Consider the following 15,100-nt stretch of genomic DNA (forward strand, 5'->3'; position numbering starts at 1 on the left):
GGTAGCTCAGTGGTAGAGTGCTTGCCTTGCATGCATGACACCCTTGGTTTGATTCCTCAGCACCATGTAAGCAGAAAAAGCTGGAAGTGGCACTGTGGCTCTAGTGATAGAGTGCTAGCCTTGAGCTGAAGAGCTGAGGGACAGCACCCAGACCCAGAGTTCAGGCCCCATGACCACCCCCCCCCAATAACAACAAAAAAAGAAATATACACAAACTATGACTTCCAAAATATACATATAGTTAAAACTGGTACAGATATTACTTTATAAATACAGGATGCTGAGAAACTTAAATGACTATATTCTTTTTTTATTATTTAAGTAGTTGTACAAAGAAGTTCCCATTCTACAGAACAGTATATGAATACAATGACTATATTCTAATGGTCATCTATATATAAAGCATTGAAATATCTATTTTCTCAAAAGTTAAAAGTACTCTCCTCAGATCTGAGTTCAACTGCAATAAAAATTATAATAGTATTTTTTTCTTTTTAAAAAAAAATTATTGTCAGGGCTGGGAAGGTGGCTCAGTGGTAGAGCGCTTGACTTGCATGCCTGAGGCCCTGGGTTTGATTCCTCAGCACCACATAAGAAAAAAGCCGGAAGTGGCGCTGTGGCTCAAGTGGTAGAGCGCTAGCCTTGAGCTGAAGAGCTGAGGGACAGCGCCCAGGCCCAGAGTTCAGGCCCCACGACCGGACCAAAAAAAAAAAAATTATTGTCTAGGTGATGTACCACAGGGTTACAGTTATATACGTAAGGCAGTGAGTACATTTCTTGTCCAACTTGTTACTCTATTTTTCTTTATATTACAGATACATAACTAGAAAATCATTAAACAATAAAAGCATATTGCTATTCCAACAGTTCATATCAAATTCTAACCGTCTTCTCTATATTCTTATAGAGATATCTTAATATGAAAGGAAGGAACTATACAGAAACAGACGAAAGACTGTTAGTGACCTACTAAGTACCCTTATTTTACAAATTACAAATAAGGGAATGAAGCTTAATATCTATCCACCACTCTCTGCACAAAGTTAAGCAACTATTGTACCACTGGGCATTACCAGCCTTCGGAGGTGCAATCTTAACAGTAGCTTGCCTAATTCATATGCTAGTGGTACAACTGGAATTGATCTGTTTGGGGCTGTTGTTTTTTTTTTTTGGGGGGGGGGGGGGTCTGGTCGTGGGGCCTGAACTCTGGGCCTGCGTGATGTCACTCAGCTCTTCAGCTCAAGGCTAGCACTCTACCACTTGAGCCACAGCGCCACTTCCAGCTTTTTTTTTTTCTGCTTATGTGGTTCTGAGGAATCGAACCCAGGGCCTCATACGTGCAAGGCAAGCGCTCTACCACTGAGCCAACTTCCCAGCCCTTTTGGGCTGTTTTGATCATTTCTTTGCTCCCTCATTTTATGACTGTCTTATCGTATTTATTCACTGTGTTACTATAATTTGGAAAAGTATCAAGTCAGCCCCATAACTCTCCAGTTTTTCTCTTATTATAGGCATTACAGAAACAGAATGTAGTTCATAACAACTTGCATAGTTTCATTAAGATAAAAACTATCTGTAGGAAAAACTCCCTTTATATATAATTTTGTTTACTCAAAATAGCTTCTATAGCCTTAAAACTTTTTTACTCTATCACAGTAACTTCATATGTGGTGAAGTGATTTTCTATAATTTTGTTTTTTTCTTCAGATAGTTTTCCTGTTTTAGCTGGCTTATAAGAGCTTCCAAAGTCTTCAATCTTCCTAGAGTCTTTGCTGTTGTAGCTCAAGAAGTTATCTTTGAATGCAGCTTAGAGACCTTTTGCCAAAGATGTTCCTTATTTATGTCTTGTCTGCAATAAGAGTGTTCAGTTTATAAACTGTCTACACTGTGGTCTATATTCTTATATAAGGAGTCTTTAGTATCTATATATTCCATTCCTATGGTTTTTTTTTTCTTGTTGTTGGTCATGGGGCTTGAACTCTGGGCTTGGACACCTTCCCTTCGCTCTTCAGCTCAAGGTGAGCCCTCTACAGCTTGAGCCACAGCGCCACTTGCGGTTTTCTAGTGCTTTATTGGAGATAAAGATCTCATGGAGTTTCCTGCCTGGGCAGGCTTTGAACTGTGATCCTCAAATCTCAGCCTCCTGAGTAGCTAGGATTACAGGCGTGAGCCACCGGCGCCCGACCATTCCTATGGTTTTCATTTGGGGATAGGATAAAATAATTAACTGCAGTTTTAAAATTTTCTGTGGGGCCTGAGAATGTGGCTTAGTGGTAGAGTGCTTGCCTAGCATGCATGAAGCCCTGGGTTCAATTTTTCTGTACCACATAAACAGAAAAAGCTGAAAGTAGCGCTGTGGCTCAGGTGGCTTGAGCACAGAGAGGTTCAGGGACAGCACCTAGGCTCTTAGTTCAAGCCCCAGGGGACTGGGAAAAAAAATTTGTGTGGGTACAAAAAGGGCAATAACAGATTATTTGTGCATAATTCTTCAACTGTGCTGATTAAGAATTGGTTTTCCTGTACTGACAATTTCAATGGAATTAGGATTAGCAAAATGACTTGTACTTATTTCAAGCACTTTTTGGGTTTCCAAAGGCTGGTGAATACCTTCTGAATTTGAAGTTTTTAAAGTAATAGTTGTGGAATTTAGATTCTTAAAAGATGTGTGGAAATCACTTACACCTAAATCTTGGTTAATGGATGTTTCCAAGACAGAATTTATTTTTTCAGTATATTGTTGAACCAGATTAAGAGTTAGTATGTTAGTTTGAATACTTGCTATTTTAGGAGTTGGTGGCTTCAGTTTGGCAGGCAAATCAAGTAAGTCTCTTCAGGGAGTATATCTATTTTAACTGTATTTTTCTTTATTTCATTTGATGCAAATGATTCTTCACACTTAGCTTTTAGGCACATTTCTTTCTCATCTCCCTTTTTTTTCTTCTGAGAGTTTTTTTTAAACAATATTCTATTCCCTTATAGTCTTCAGGCAAAGAAAATATTGTTAGAATTGCAGTTTGTTTTAAATAACAGATACACCATCTGATGTCAAGAGTCAGGAGTTAAATGGTCACTACACAAGAACTGGTATTTACTGGGATCCCAAACTTGTCTCATATTCTTTAGCCACTTTTCAAGTCTTTCTTTGTCTGTCATGAAGAGGAAACCTGTAATCCTGACAACTAGGTAGGTTGAGGCAGAAGGATTAAGAGTTGGGAGGGTAATCTTGTGCTACACAGTAAGACTGTGGGTAAAAACTCAATTTGCAGTCTTTATTGTTCCATCCCCTGCGATTCTTTTTTTTTTTTGGTCAGTCATGGAGCTTGAACTCTAGGCCTGGGCGCTGTCCCTCAGCTCTTCAGCTCAAGGCTAGCGCTCTACCACTTGAGCCACAGTGCCACTTCCAGTTTTCAGAGTGGTTTATTGGAGAGAAGAGTCTCATGAACTTTCCTGTCTGGGCTGACTTTGAACCACAATCCTTAGATCTCAGCCTCCTGAGTAGCTGGGATTATAGGCATGAGCCACCAGCACCCAGCTACCCCTGCAATTCTTACAGCATATTGCAGAGCAGTAGTGGGGTATCAATTGGGTAAAGTCCTGGGGTGACTCCAGTTGGCAAAGGGTACAGACCAGCCCTCCTTGCTTGGGCGGGTCCACAAGTCCAAGCAGCCCATGCCACTGTGCCTGTGCCCTTTCCTTTTAATTTTATTAATTTTTGTTTATGTGGTACCAGGAATCAAACCCAGGGCCTTACGCATGCTAGGCAAGTATCTACCATTAAGCCATATTCCCAGGCCATCTTTGATTTTTTTTCACACATTTAATCTTTATTACAGCTAAACAAAAATCTGTCTTTGGTCCCACTGTGGTTGTCTTATTCCTTTTAAAAAAAAATACATATATATATATTATATATATATATGAATATATATATATATCCATTTTAATGGTCTTAGAACAGTGAGGGTAGAAGCTAGGAGTCTTGAAGTCTTCCTTATTCTCTTTTTTTTTCTAGTTAAAAAAAATGTCACTGGGTGTGGTGATAGATACCCATAATCCCAGCACTGAAAAACCTAAGTGATGGGCTGGGAAGGTGGCTCAGTGGTAGAGTGCTTGCCTTGCATGCATGAGGCCCTGGGTTCAATTCCTCAGCACCACATAAACAGAAAAAGCCGGAAGTGGTACTGTAGCTCAAGTAGTATAGCACTAGCCTTGAGCTGAAGAGCTGAGTGACAGTGCCCAGGCCCAGAGTTCAGGCCCCACGACCAGACCCCCCCAAAAAAAACCAAAAACCAAAACGAAGTGAGAAGATCACAAGTTAAAAGTCAGTCTGAGCTACATAGTGAGACCCTGTCAACAAGTCAAATAAAACTAACAAAATAAATGACTAAATTTAGCTAATACTTTTGTGGGCACTGTCACTGAGCTTTTTTGCTCTAGCCTAGCACTCTACCACTTGAGACACAGCTATACTCTTTTTTGCTTTTTGGTGACTAGTTAGAGATAATCTCAAGGCCTTTCCTGCCCGGGGTGGCTTCAAACAGATCCTCAGATCTCAGCCTCTTGAGTAGTAACTAGGATTACAGACAAAAAATACTTCCTCTTAATTTTCTTTCAATTGTATTCAGATACCCTGAATTCAAGTTTTAGTTTTATTGAAGTATTTTGGGAAAGTGGATGAATAGGTTCAATAAAGACACTTTATTTTCCCTTTAAGAGTCTAGAATTTAAATAAGGCAAATAATGAGTTTTTCTCCCTGGTCTATTAAACCATATTTATGTTTTTCCATTAGGTTGTTGTAACATGATTGAAAGATAATGGGATTTAGGGCAGTTATGCCAGTATCTTAAATGTACTTTGTGCCTGGGTAAGCTACTTAATCTTACATGAATTCAGCTTTTTATTGTAAAGAAGAGAAAATGTGAGGATTGAAAAACATGAAATATGTAATGTAACTAATATAATGCTTTGCTCATAACACCTGTTAGCTCTCTGTGTTTTCTTTTGAGCTCAGAACTACTATCTGGTAGATGATGTCAGTGGCTTCAGGCGCTTCCTACATAAAATAATGATTTCTTGGTAGTATAGTTCTGAAAAGGATAAACTTCAATATTGGAACTTAGATCAGAATGAAATGTCACTTTGCTAAATCAGAGCCTCTGTGTGCAGGGATTGATACTTAGGTTAAGATACCCAGTATGTGTTCTCTCGGATATGCAGAAATTAGATCTAAAACACATTGGTATTTGATAAATTATACATGATTTTAGGTACTCACACAGTGAGACCAAAAGAAAATACTCTTTTTTTTTTTTTTTTTGGCCAGTCATAGGACCTGTACTTTGGGCCTGGGCGCTGTTCCTCAGCTCTTCAGCTCAAGTTGAGCGCTTTACCACTTGAGCCACAGTGCCACCTCTGGCTTTTTCTGCTTATGTGGTGCTGAGGAATCGAACCCAGGGCCTCATGGCACTCTACCACTGAGCCACCTTCCCAGCCCAAGAAAATACTCTTAGGAGAGAAACACAAAGGTGCTATGCCTAAGTGCCTCTTTATATTTATATAAAACAATATACATACTGAAATGAACTCCAAGATACAGAAACAAAAGACTTCTTTTTCTTTCTTTCATTCTTTTTTTTTAGTTTTTGATGATTCTGTCTTCTTTACCTTATGTATGGTATATTCAAGTGTAAATCTTTGGAAGGGTTGGGGAGGGCACAAAACTCGAGAGAAAAAGGGTGAAAAAGTGTAGCAGTGGAGCTCACTGGACACTGCTGAAAATGAACTATTCAACTCATTTGTGGAGACAGGAGGGAGGGACTGGAGGAGAATGAAGGAACAGAATACACTGTAAGAAAGGATATTACTCATTACCTAACTCATGTAATTGTAATCCCTCTGTACATCACTTCTATAATAAGAATAAAATAATAATAATAATAATAAAGATCCATTATGAGGGCTTCTGGAACAGAGTAGTAATAAAGAGAGGAATCCATATGTAATTCATGCCTATCTCCCAAGTACCAGAGAGGCTGAAGTAGGAGGATCATAAGTTGAGGGCCAGCTGATCTACATTGCAAAACCCTGTTTATTAAAAGGAAAATAAAAGGGATTATATTGGAAGCTGAGGGACTCTCTTACCATGTGATACATTTCAGGTTATTGAAGAGAGGGAAAAACTAAAGAGCGACCGGGAAGCTCGCCAGAAGAAAATGTACTATCTCAGGACTGAGTTGGAGCGGCTTCATAAACAACAAGGTATGAGACAACTCTTCATACAATTCCTGGCTACCTTTTGTAGTAACTTGAGTAGGAGACCAGAGTGGAGAAATGTTGGTACATTCAAACAAGTTCAGTGAGAAAAATTTTGACATAGACATAGAAAAAAGTTAGACTAACAAAGAGTTCTCAAGTAGCCTCCCAAATCAACATTTTACTTCATTTCTTCTTTCTCTCAATCTGTGTATGTTTGTATAATTTTTTCTGAGCTTTATAGTAAATTTTAGATATGATGTTTCCCCCTAAATTTTTTTTTTTTTTTTTTTTTTTTTTGTCGGTCATGGGGCTTGAACTCTGGGCCTGGGCGCTGTTCCTCAGCTCTTCAGCTCAAGGCAAGCGCTCTACCACTTGAGCTACAGCGCCACTTCCAGTTTTCTAGTGGTTTATTGGAGATAGGAGTCTCACGGTCTTTCCTGCCCGGGCTGGCTTTGAACCGCGATCCTCAGATCTCAGCCTCCTGAGTAGCTAGGATTACAGGCGTGAGCCACCAGCGCCCGGCTTCCCCCTAAATTTGTGTATTTCCTAGCAACCAAAAATCCAAGTATATAATTACAGGAAACATTAGGAAATTAATGATAATACATTAGGAAACATTAGAAAATTAATGATAATACAATACTATTTTTTTTTTTTTTGGTCGGTCGTGGGGCTTGAACTCTGGGCCTGGGCCTTGTCCCTCAGCTCTTCAGCTCAAGGCAAGTGCTCTACCACTTGAGCTACAGCGCCACTTCCAGTTTTCTGGTGGTTTATTGGAGATAGGAGTCTCACAGTCTCTCCTGCCTGGGCTGGCTTTGAACCACGATCCTCAGATCTCAGCCTCCTGAGTAGCTAGGATTACAGGTGTGAGCCACCAGGGCCCGGCTGATAATACAATACTATTAGCTAGTCTACTAATCTTACTCATATTTTGCCAGTTGTCCCAGTAATGTTTTATGGGAAAAGTATTCATATATATTCAATTGTCATGTTTTGCCTGGAGATGTGGCTAAAACACTTGCAAGAGAAGAGGTCACATATTTCACAGGCTGTTCCTTAATTTTGGTTTGCTTTATGTTTTCTTTTTTTTTTTTTTAAATATTGGTCAAAATACTACAAAGTAATGCTAAGTTCATTTCAGGTGTTCACTTGGCCCATTACTGATGACATTAACTTTGATCATTTGCTAATAGTGGTGTCTTCAAGTTTCTCCACTGTAAAGTTACTATCTTATCCTTTTGTTTTGTTTTGTTTTCATTTGTGAGGCTTGAACTCAGGGCTTGGGCACTGTCTCTAAGCTCTTCGGCTCAAGGCCACAGTGCCACTTTCGGTTATCTGGTGGTTAATTGGAGATAAGAGTCTCATGGTCTTTCCTGCCCGGGCTGGCTTTGAACCATGATCCTCAGTTCTCAGTCTCCTGTGTAGCTAGGATTACAGGCATGAGCCATTGGTGCCCAGCTAGCTTATCCTTTTTTATAAAATGTTTTCTGTTATATATATTATTGTTTAATTTTAAGAAATATTGTGGACTGGGAATGTGGCTTAGGGGCAGAATTCTTGCCTACCATGCATGAAATCCTGGTTTTGATTCTTCAATACCACATAAACAGGAAAGCTAGAAGTAGCTCAAGTGGCAGAGTGCTAGCCTTGAGCAAAAGAAGCTCGGGGACAGTGTCCAGGCCCTGAGTTCAAGCCTCAGGACTGCCCCCAAGCCCACCCTCCCAAAAAAAGAAAAGGAAATATTATTCTAGGATTGGAGGTGTGGCTTAGGTGATAAGAGTGCCAGCCAGTTATCAAAAACGTAAGATAGCAAGTTAAATTCCAGACAAAAGTTATTCTAATAAATAACATTGTTAATGAAATCATAATACTTTCTATAACATTTCTCTCAGAAGGTAAAAAAACACAAAGGTCTTCCTGAGGAAGGATACAAATGGAATGAAATTTGTATAGCATTGCCATACTGTATAATATAAACTGTGACACCTACATCCACCAAATTATTATATATGAATGCCTTTTCTTAGTTCCAATATTGTAAATTGACTTTATGCTTTACTTCTAATGTATTTTAAACTGACATGCTGACTTTGCAATCAATGCTTTGTAAGAGGGCACAGGTAATTCTAGCACAGAAGAAACCACAAACTATGAATGGGGAATGACATCATAGGCATTCTTCCACTGCTGTTTATCTAAACTCTTCATTCTTGCATTGAAGGCTCTTTGTGTATTGGTTTTAAAGTGGCACAAACTGTCACACAGTTCCCAGGCTGTATTCCAAGGATATCACAACAGTGATAAAATATGGAGGTTACCGTTTTCTCGTGTGTGTGTGCGTGTGTGTGTGTGTGTGTGTGCGCGCGTGTGTGTGTGCGCGCGCGCGTGCGCGCGCACGTGCCGCATGCGTGAGTGCCCACCAGTACTAGGATTTGAACTCAGGGCCTCTAGTTCTCCCTCTTGATTTGTACTTTAATACTTAAGCTGCACCTCTGCTTTTGGCTCTTTTTTAAGTCCAAGACTAGGACTTGAACTCAGTACCTGATGCTTTCATTCATTGGCTAGCACTCTACCTACTGAGCCATCCTACTAACCCTTACTTTTGGCTTCTTTGCTGGCCAATTGAAGATGAAAGTCATTCAAATTTGTCTGCCTAGGCTAGCTTTGAACCATGATTCTTAGATTTTAGCCTCTTGAGTAGCAAAGAGTATAGGCATGAACTATTGATGCCAGGTGATTTCTTTTCTTTCCACTCCCCACCTACAATGGTGGCATCAAACTAGGTCTGACAGGCACAAGCCATGATCTTCTCTCTTTATGTCTGTCACTGTTTGTTAACAAGAAGAGTAAGCATGGCATTGATGTCCTCTGCTAGGGTCATATGCTGTAAATGCAGTTTTTCAGATGAAATAATATTCAGTCAATTTCCTACTGTCTAGTTGCAACTTTACTAGTTGGATTTCTGCCATAAGGAGGAACTTCCCCACTCCTATTCTCATTGGTTTAGTCATTTTTATCACTGTGAACCCATTAAGTAGTAATAGATTATAATCTTTATTTTCATGCTCAAATTGTCCTAAATTTAGCTAGTTGGAGCCCCTTTGAGTTGGCTGTAGTGTTGTGTGTGTGTGTGTGTGTGTGTGTGTGTGTGTGTACAGTACTGTGGCTTGAACTCAGGACCTTGTGCTCTAACTTAGCTTTTTTGCTCAAGATGTTTCACCATTTGAGCCATACCTCCATGTTGGGACTTTCCAAAAGAAGCTATTTGTTTATGTGGTACTGGGGGTTGAACTCAGAGCCTTGCACTTACTACTCAGGTGCTCTACCACTTGGGTCATGCCAACTAGAGATATGCTAGCTTGGTCTGGCTTCAAACTAGAGTCCTCATATGTCAGCCTCCTGAGTAGCTAGAATTTCAGGCATGAGTTACCACCTGTGACTGGCAGTTTTGTTGCTGTTGTTGGTCATGGGGCTTGAACTCAGGCCTGAGCACTGTCCCTGATCTCCTTTTTTTTTTGTGGGGGGGGGGGTCAGTAGTGGGACCTGAACTCTGGGCCTAGGTGCTATCCCTGAGCTCTTCAGCTCAAGGCAAGCACTTTACCACTAAGCCACCTTCCCAGCCCCTGTCCCTGAGCTCTTTTGCTCAAGGCTAGTGCTCTACCACTTTGAGCCATAGTGCCACTTCCAGTTTTCTGGTGGTTAACTGGAGATAGCATCTCATGGGCTTTCCTGCCTGGGCTGTCTTTGAACCATGATTCTCAGATGTCAGCCTCTTGAGTATTTAGGATTATAGGTATGAACCACCAATGCCCTGCTTATAGCAATTACATCTTTTTCATCTATTTTTCTTTTTGGTATTAATGGGGTTTGAGCTCAGGGCTTTGAATTTACTAAGCTTCCACTCTTCACTTGAGCCACAACCCAGCCCTTCTAGTGTCCCTTTGATGTCTTCTCAGTGTTTTTTGAATATTTCCACTTCGCTCCAAGATGTTCTGTGATATCTCACTTTTCCCCTATTTTTTTTTCTTTTGGCAGTCCTAGGGATTGAACTCAGGGCCTGGGCACTGTCCTTGAGTTTCTTTTGCTCAAGGCTAGCACTCTATCACTTGAGAGACACAGCTCTACTTCCAGCTTTGTTGTTTATCTGGTTCTGAGGAATTGAACCCAGGGTTTCATGCATTCTAGGCAAGCACTCTACTACTAAGCCACATTCCCAGCTCATCCGCCTATCTTTTTATCTGTGCCTTTATGAATTCACATACACAATGAGGAAAGATAATAACAAGGTCTCTAAATACTGCAGCTTGGTGATAGTATAAGGGATAGATAATAGGAAAAAATACCATTGTTTCTGAGTTTACACTATTTGGAAATGAGAAACTTTGTTATTTATCCTTGAAAATTCATCCTTGAGGAGCTGTAGTTTGGGATAGGAAATATCATTAGATAAACCTGAGGCAAAACGTAAACTCAGTATAAAAGGTTGGTACAGTATCCTTAAATCATATAAAATCAAATACCTGATTTTTTTATTCTCCAAGTTATTTTTTGGCTCCTTAGAGAAGATAGCTGCTATATTCATAATTACAAGATTTATTAATCTTTTTAGGGGCTACCTTCACACAAATTTGTATATACTAGTTGAGGAAGTTCCTGAAACTCTTGAAGCCTATGTATTCTTAGCTGATTACTCCTATATGAAGAGAAACACTATAGAATTTTACTAAGCCAGTCCATATAATAAACACAGTTTCACTTGCTGTTAGAAACTTGTATGTAAAATGATTTTGTAAGCATATCGCCCAAAGAGATAACTGTTTATAAATAAAGAACTACTCACAGGTTTTCCTGTCTCTTTTGTTAACATTTGACTGCTTAGGGGAGATGCTACGCAAGAAACGAAGGGAAAAGGATGGTCATAAAGACCCACTCCTAGTGGAGGTGAGTCGGCTTCAGGATAACATTATGAAGGATATTGCAGAGCTACGACAAGAGGCAGAAGAGGCAGAAAAGAAGCAGTCTGAATTGGACAAAGTGGCTCAGATCTTGGGAATTAACATCTTTGATAAATCTCAAAAGTCTTCAAATGACAGTAAAGAGTCTACAGAGAAGCCTGAAAAGGCAGAAAAATCTAAGAGCCCAGAAGTGTTGTCATCCCCTAATTCTTTCTCCAACAAGGTAAAAACTTAACTTTTCATTTCTATTTTATTTTTCTCCTATGGATGATTTTGACATTTTCTTTCTTTCTTTCTTTCTTTCTTTCTTTCTTTCTTTCTTTCTTTCTTTCTTTCTTTCTTTCTTTCTTTCTTTCTTTTCTTTCTTCCTTCCTTCCTTTCTCTCTCTCTCCCTTCCTTCCTTCCTTCCTTCCTTCCCTCCTTTCCTCCCTCCTTCCCTCCTTCCTCCCCTCCCCTTCCCTCCCCTCCCCCTCCCCCTCTCCCTCTCCCTCCCCCTCTTCCCCCCCTCCTCCCCACCCCCCTCCTCCTCCTACTCCTCCTCCTTCTTCTTCTTTTGTCAGTCATAAGGCTCTACCACTTTGAGCCACAGTGCCAGTTACAGTTTTCTGGTGGATAATTGGAGATAAGAGTCTCACGGGTGGGCTGGGAAAGTGGCTCAGTGGTAGAACACTTGCCTTGCATGCATGAGGCCCTGGGTTCGATTCCTCAGCACCACATAAGCAAAAAAAAAAAAAAGCCAGAAGTGGCGCTGTGGCTCAAGTGGTAGAGTGCTAGCCTCAAGCTGAAGAGCTGAGGGATGGTGCCCAGGCCCATAGTTCAGGTCCACGACCGTACCCCCCCCCCCAAAAAAAAAAAAAAAAAAAGAGTCTCACGGACTTTCCTACCCAGGCTGGCTTTGAACCTGGATCCTTAGATCTCAGCCTCCTGAGTAGCTAGGATGACAGGCATGAGCTACCAGCGCCTACCAGGATACATATATAATAAGCAAGTTTACTGTCATACATTTTCTTCATTTACTTAACCTGAATATAACTATAACTGTTTTTTCCACTTTTGTTTTTCTTCTCTGACTTTTTTTTTTTTTTTTTTTTTTTGGTCGGTTGTGGGGCTTGAACTCTGGGCTTGGGCACTGTCCCTGCGCTCTTCAGCTCAAGGCGAGCGCTCTACCACTTGAGTGCCACTTCCAGTTTTCTAGTAATTTTTATTGGAGATAAGAGTCTCACGGACTTTCCTGCCCAGGCTGGCTTTGAACCTCGATCCTCAGATCTCATTCTCCTGAGTAGCTAGGATTACAGGCATGAACCACGGGCGCCCGGCTTTTCTTCTCTGACTTTTAAATTTAATTGATGTATTTGATTGCATAGGTAACATATTTAACATCTACTGAGGTGTATACAGTGAACAGACCACTACCCATGCTTGTTCACCAGTTCCCCTCAGTTCAGAGACAGTTTCCACAATCTTGAACCTTCTCTTAGAAATATTTTAGGATATGTAAACATATTCATGATGTGATAGAATTATATATAGGGTTTAGGTTGTTCTCTTTAACCCTTGGATACAGGTTTCTTTTGTCGTTCTACCAGCTTATACAGCTTTTGGGGCATTAGAAATATGGTCATATAACCGTATTATTATTTTGACCGCCATTCTTTGTTAAGACAAATCACTGAATTCTTTTGTAAGTGTGGGTTTTTTTCCCCTCTAGGAATTAACAGTAAACAATGAAAAGTCACGAATTAATAGCCCTCAGCCTGCTGAAAACCCTCAACCAATTACCGAGAAGTCTGATCAGCCCACTCCTGCTTATGAGTACTATGATGCTGGCAGTCATTGGTGCAAAGACTGTAATACTATTTGTGGGACCATGTTTGACTTTTTCACCCATATGCACAATAAGAAGCATACACAGGTAAGTAGTTTGTCCTCTGTTGTTTCACTTCCCTTCCAACTTTTATATTCCTATCTACATTACAAAGCTGGAAATGAAACATTCTCACATGGGCAGGAGCCCCAATCTGAAGAGCCAAGAGATACCAGCAAAGGAGATGCCATCCCCAGGGTTCAATCCAGGGGATCTACCTATAACTAAACACCATGATGAGTGTAAGTGAGGCTTCTGCCTCTTTTGATTCCTTGTGTACCTGATTTTTTTGTTTCATTTATCTGTTTCTAGTACTTATTCTAACATGTGTTTACCTTTTCCACAGGTGATTTCCGTTTAAACAGTTGGCAGAATGGGTGGGTTGGGTGGGTAACTGGGGACTTCTGGCTCCCTAGTCTTATGTGTGAGGGGAAAAAAAGAGAGACAAGTGGGTCATTGAGTTTTTAGTGCTGTTGTGTGAGCACCTCTGCCTCTTGCAAATAGACACTGGATCCCTACAACAGACCTTGGGCTTCCAAGACCCAGAGTGAGACCAAGCAAGATGCTATAAAGCGCACTGATAGGATAACTGTTCCTGCAAAAGGTATGTTTCCTCTATTTCTTTTGTGGTTTCCTTATATTTATCTGAGTAAATTGTGTCTCTAACTAATGTGTTAGGAAGCAATATAGCATGAGACATAGCTGCTCTTTTAACAAAGTCTAAGAATGTCCCATCTATCTATCTATATATATGAACTCTAATATATATATATATATATATATATATATATATATATATATATATATATAATTGTCTTATAGTATATACACACATATATATGTATGTATACATACTTTAAGTGATATACATGTATCATATATATACTTTAATTGTCAATTAAAGTGATATGTAAAGTAAGATATATATATACTTTAAGTGATATATATGATATCCATGTGATATATATCATATATGTGCCTTAAAATATAGGCAAACAACTGTCTTTGTCATTAGTTTATACATTTATTTGAAATCCAGACATAAAAGGCAGTAAGACAGTAATTTAATTCTTCAACTAAGAACTATAAAGTACTTGAGGTAGTGTTATTAAGGAGTAAATTGATAAGAAAAAAAATTTGTATTTAAATTTTTCAATTTCTTACCTTTGCAAATAGTCAATGCTGCTAATATATCCTTCGACGTAGATTCCTGATGTAATGATCCTCATACAAATGGCAATAGAATACTACCTTGGAGAATTGTTTTTTGTTTTTTGTCAGTTGTGGGGCTTGAACTCTGGGCTTGGGCGCTGTCCCTGCGCTCTTCAGCTCAAGGCTAGCGCTCTACTGCTTGAGCCACAGCACCACTTCCGGCTTTCTATTGGTTTATTGGAGACAAGAGTCTCATGGACTTTCCTGCCCGGGCTGGCTTTGAACCGTGATCCTCAGATCTCAGCCTCCTGTGCAGCTAGAATTACGGGCATGAGCCACCAGTGCCCGACTGGAGAATAGTTTTTAAATCTCCTAAGATGATATCCTAAGTGATATTTAGAGTTTAGGAGAGTCAGCAGTAGGAGTGGATCTGGCAAAGGAACCTGCAGAATTTACCAGATAAGTGTTCCCAAGAAATAGAGGAATAGAGGTCTAGAATTCAAGCCTTAGGTTAGGAAGACTGCAGGATTCATCTAAATGATTTTTCTGACTCCAAATTGGATAAGGTTCTCTTACTACAAAAGAGTGGTGGGATTTCCTTGTTTGCTGTCATTCTTGGTGAAAAAGACTTGTTTCCTTAGCCTTCTGTTTCTTTCAGGCTCTGAGTTTTTAATTCCCATCACTGGATTTTACTGCCAGCTCTGTGAGGAATTTTTTGGGGATCCAATTTCTGGAGAGCAACATGTAAAGGGTCACCAACATAATGAGAAATACAAGGTTAGTCTTTGTATACCATGTGGCGTTTTCTACTCTCTATAGTAATTTTTTTGACTTTGTCACTTCAGAGCTAGAAAAAAACTATTGACACTTCAA

At 39.9% G+C, this 15,100-nt stretch overlaps 1 protein-coding gene and 1 pseudogene across 2 annotated transcripts in view; one reads left to right on the forward strand and one right to left on the reverse strand.

Annotated features, from left to right (window-relative positions):
• The window catches only part of Znf318 (zinc finger protein 318), a 60,793-nt gene that overhangs the window by 30,374 nt on the left and 15,319 nt on the right, over positions 1-15,100 (forward strand). The window contains exons 5-9 of one of the 2 annotated variants that reach the window (XM_070023683.1): positions 6,160-6,259; positions 11,136-11,434; positions 12,920-13,123; positions 13,580-13,679; positions 14,886-15,004. In XM_070023683.1, coding sequence (XP_069879784.1) covers positions 6,160-6,259; positions 11,136-11,434; positions 12,920-13,123; positions 13,580-13,679; positions 14,886-15,004 — 822 coding nt within the window. The remainder of the gene's footprint in view (positions 1-6,159; positions 6,260-11,135; positions 11,435-12,919; positions 13,124-13,579; positions 13,680-14,885; positions 15,005-15,100) is intronic. The other variant, XM_070023684.1, reaches the window with a different exon arrangement.
• Positions 1,643-3,796, reverse strand: LOC138827721 (THAP domain-containing protein 5-like; annotated as a pseudogene).

Source organism: Dipodomys merriami, unplaced genomic scaffold (genome assembly GCF_024711535.1).
Source record: "Dipodomys merriami isolate MVZ:Mamm:240054 unplaced genomic scaffold, mDipMer1.0.p SCAF_16, whole genome shotgun sequence".
NCBI classification, from domain to species: domain Eukaryota; kingdom Metazoa; phylum Chordata; class Mammalia; order Rodentia; family Heteromyidae; genus Dipodomys; species Dipodomys merriami.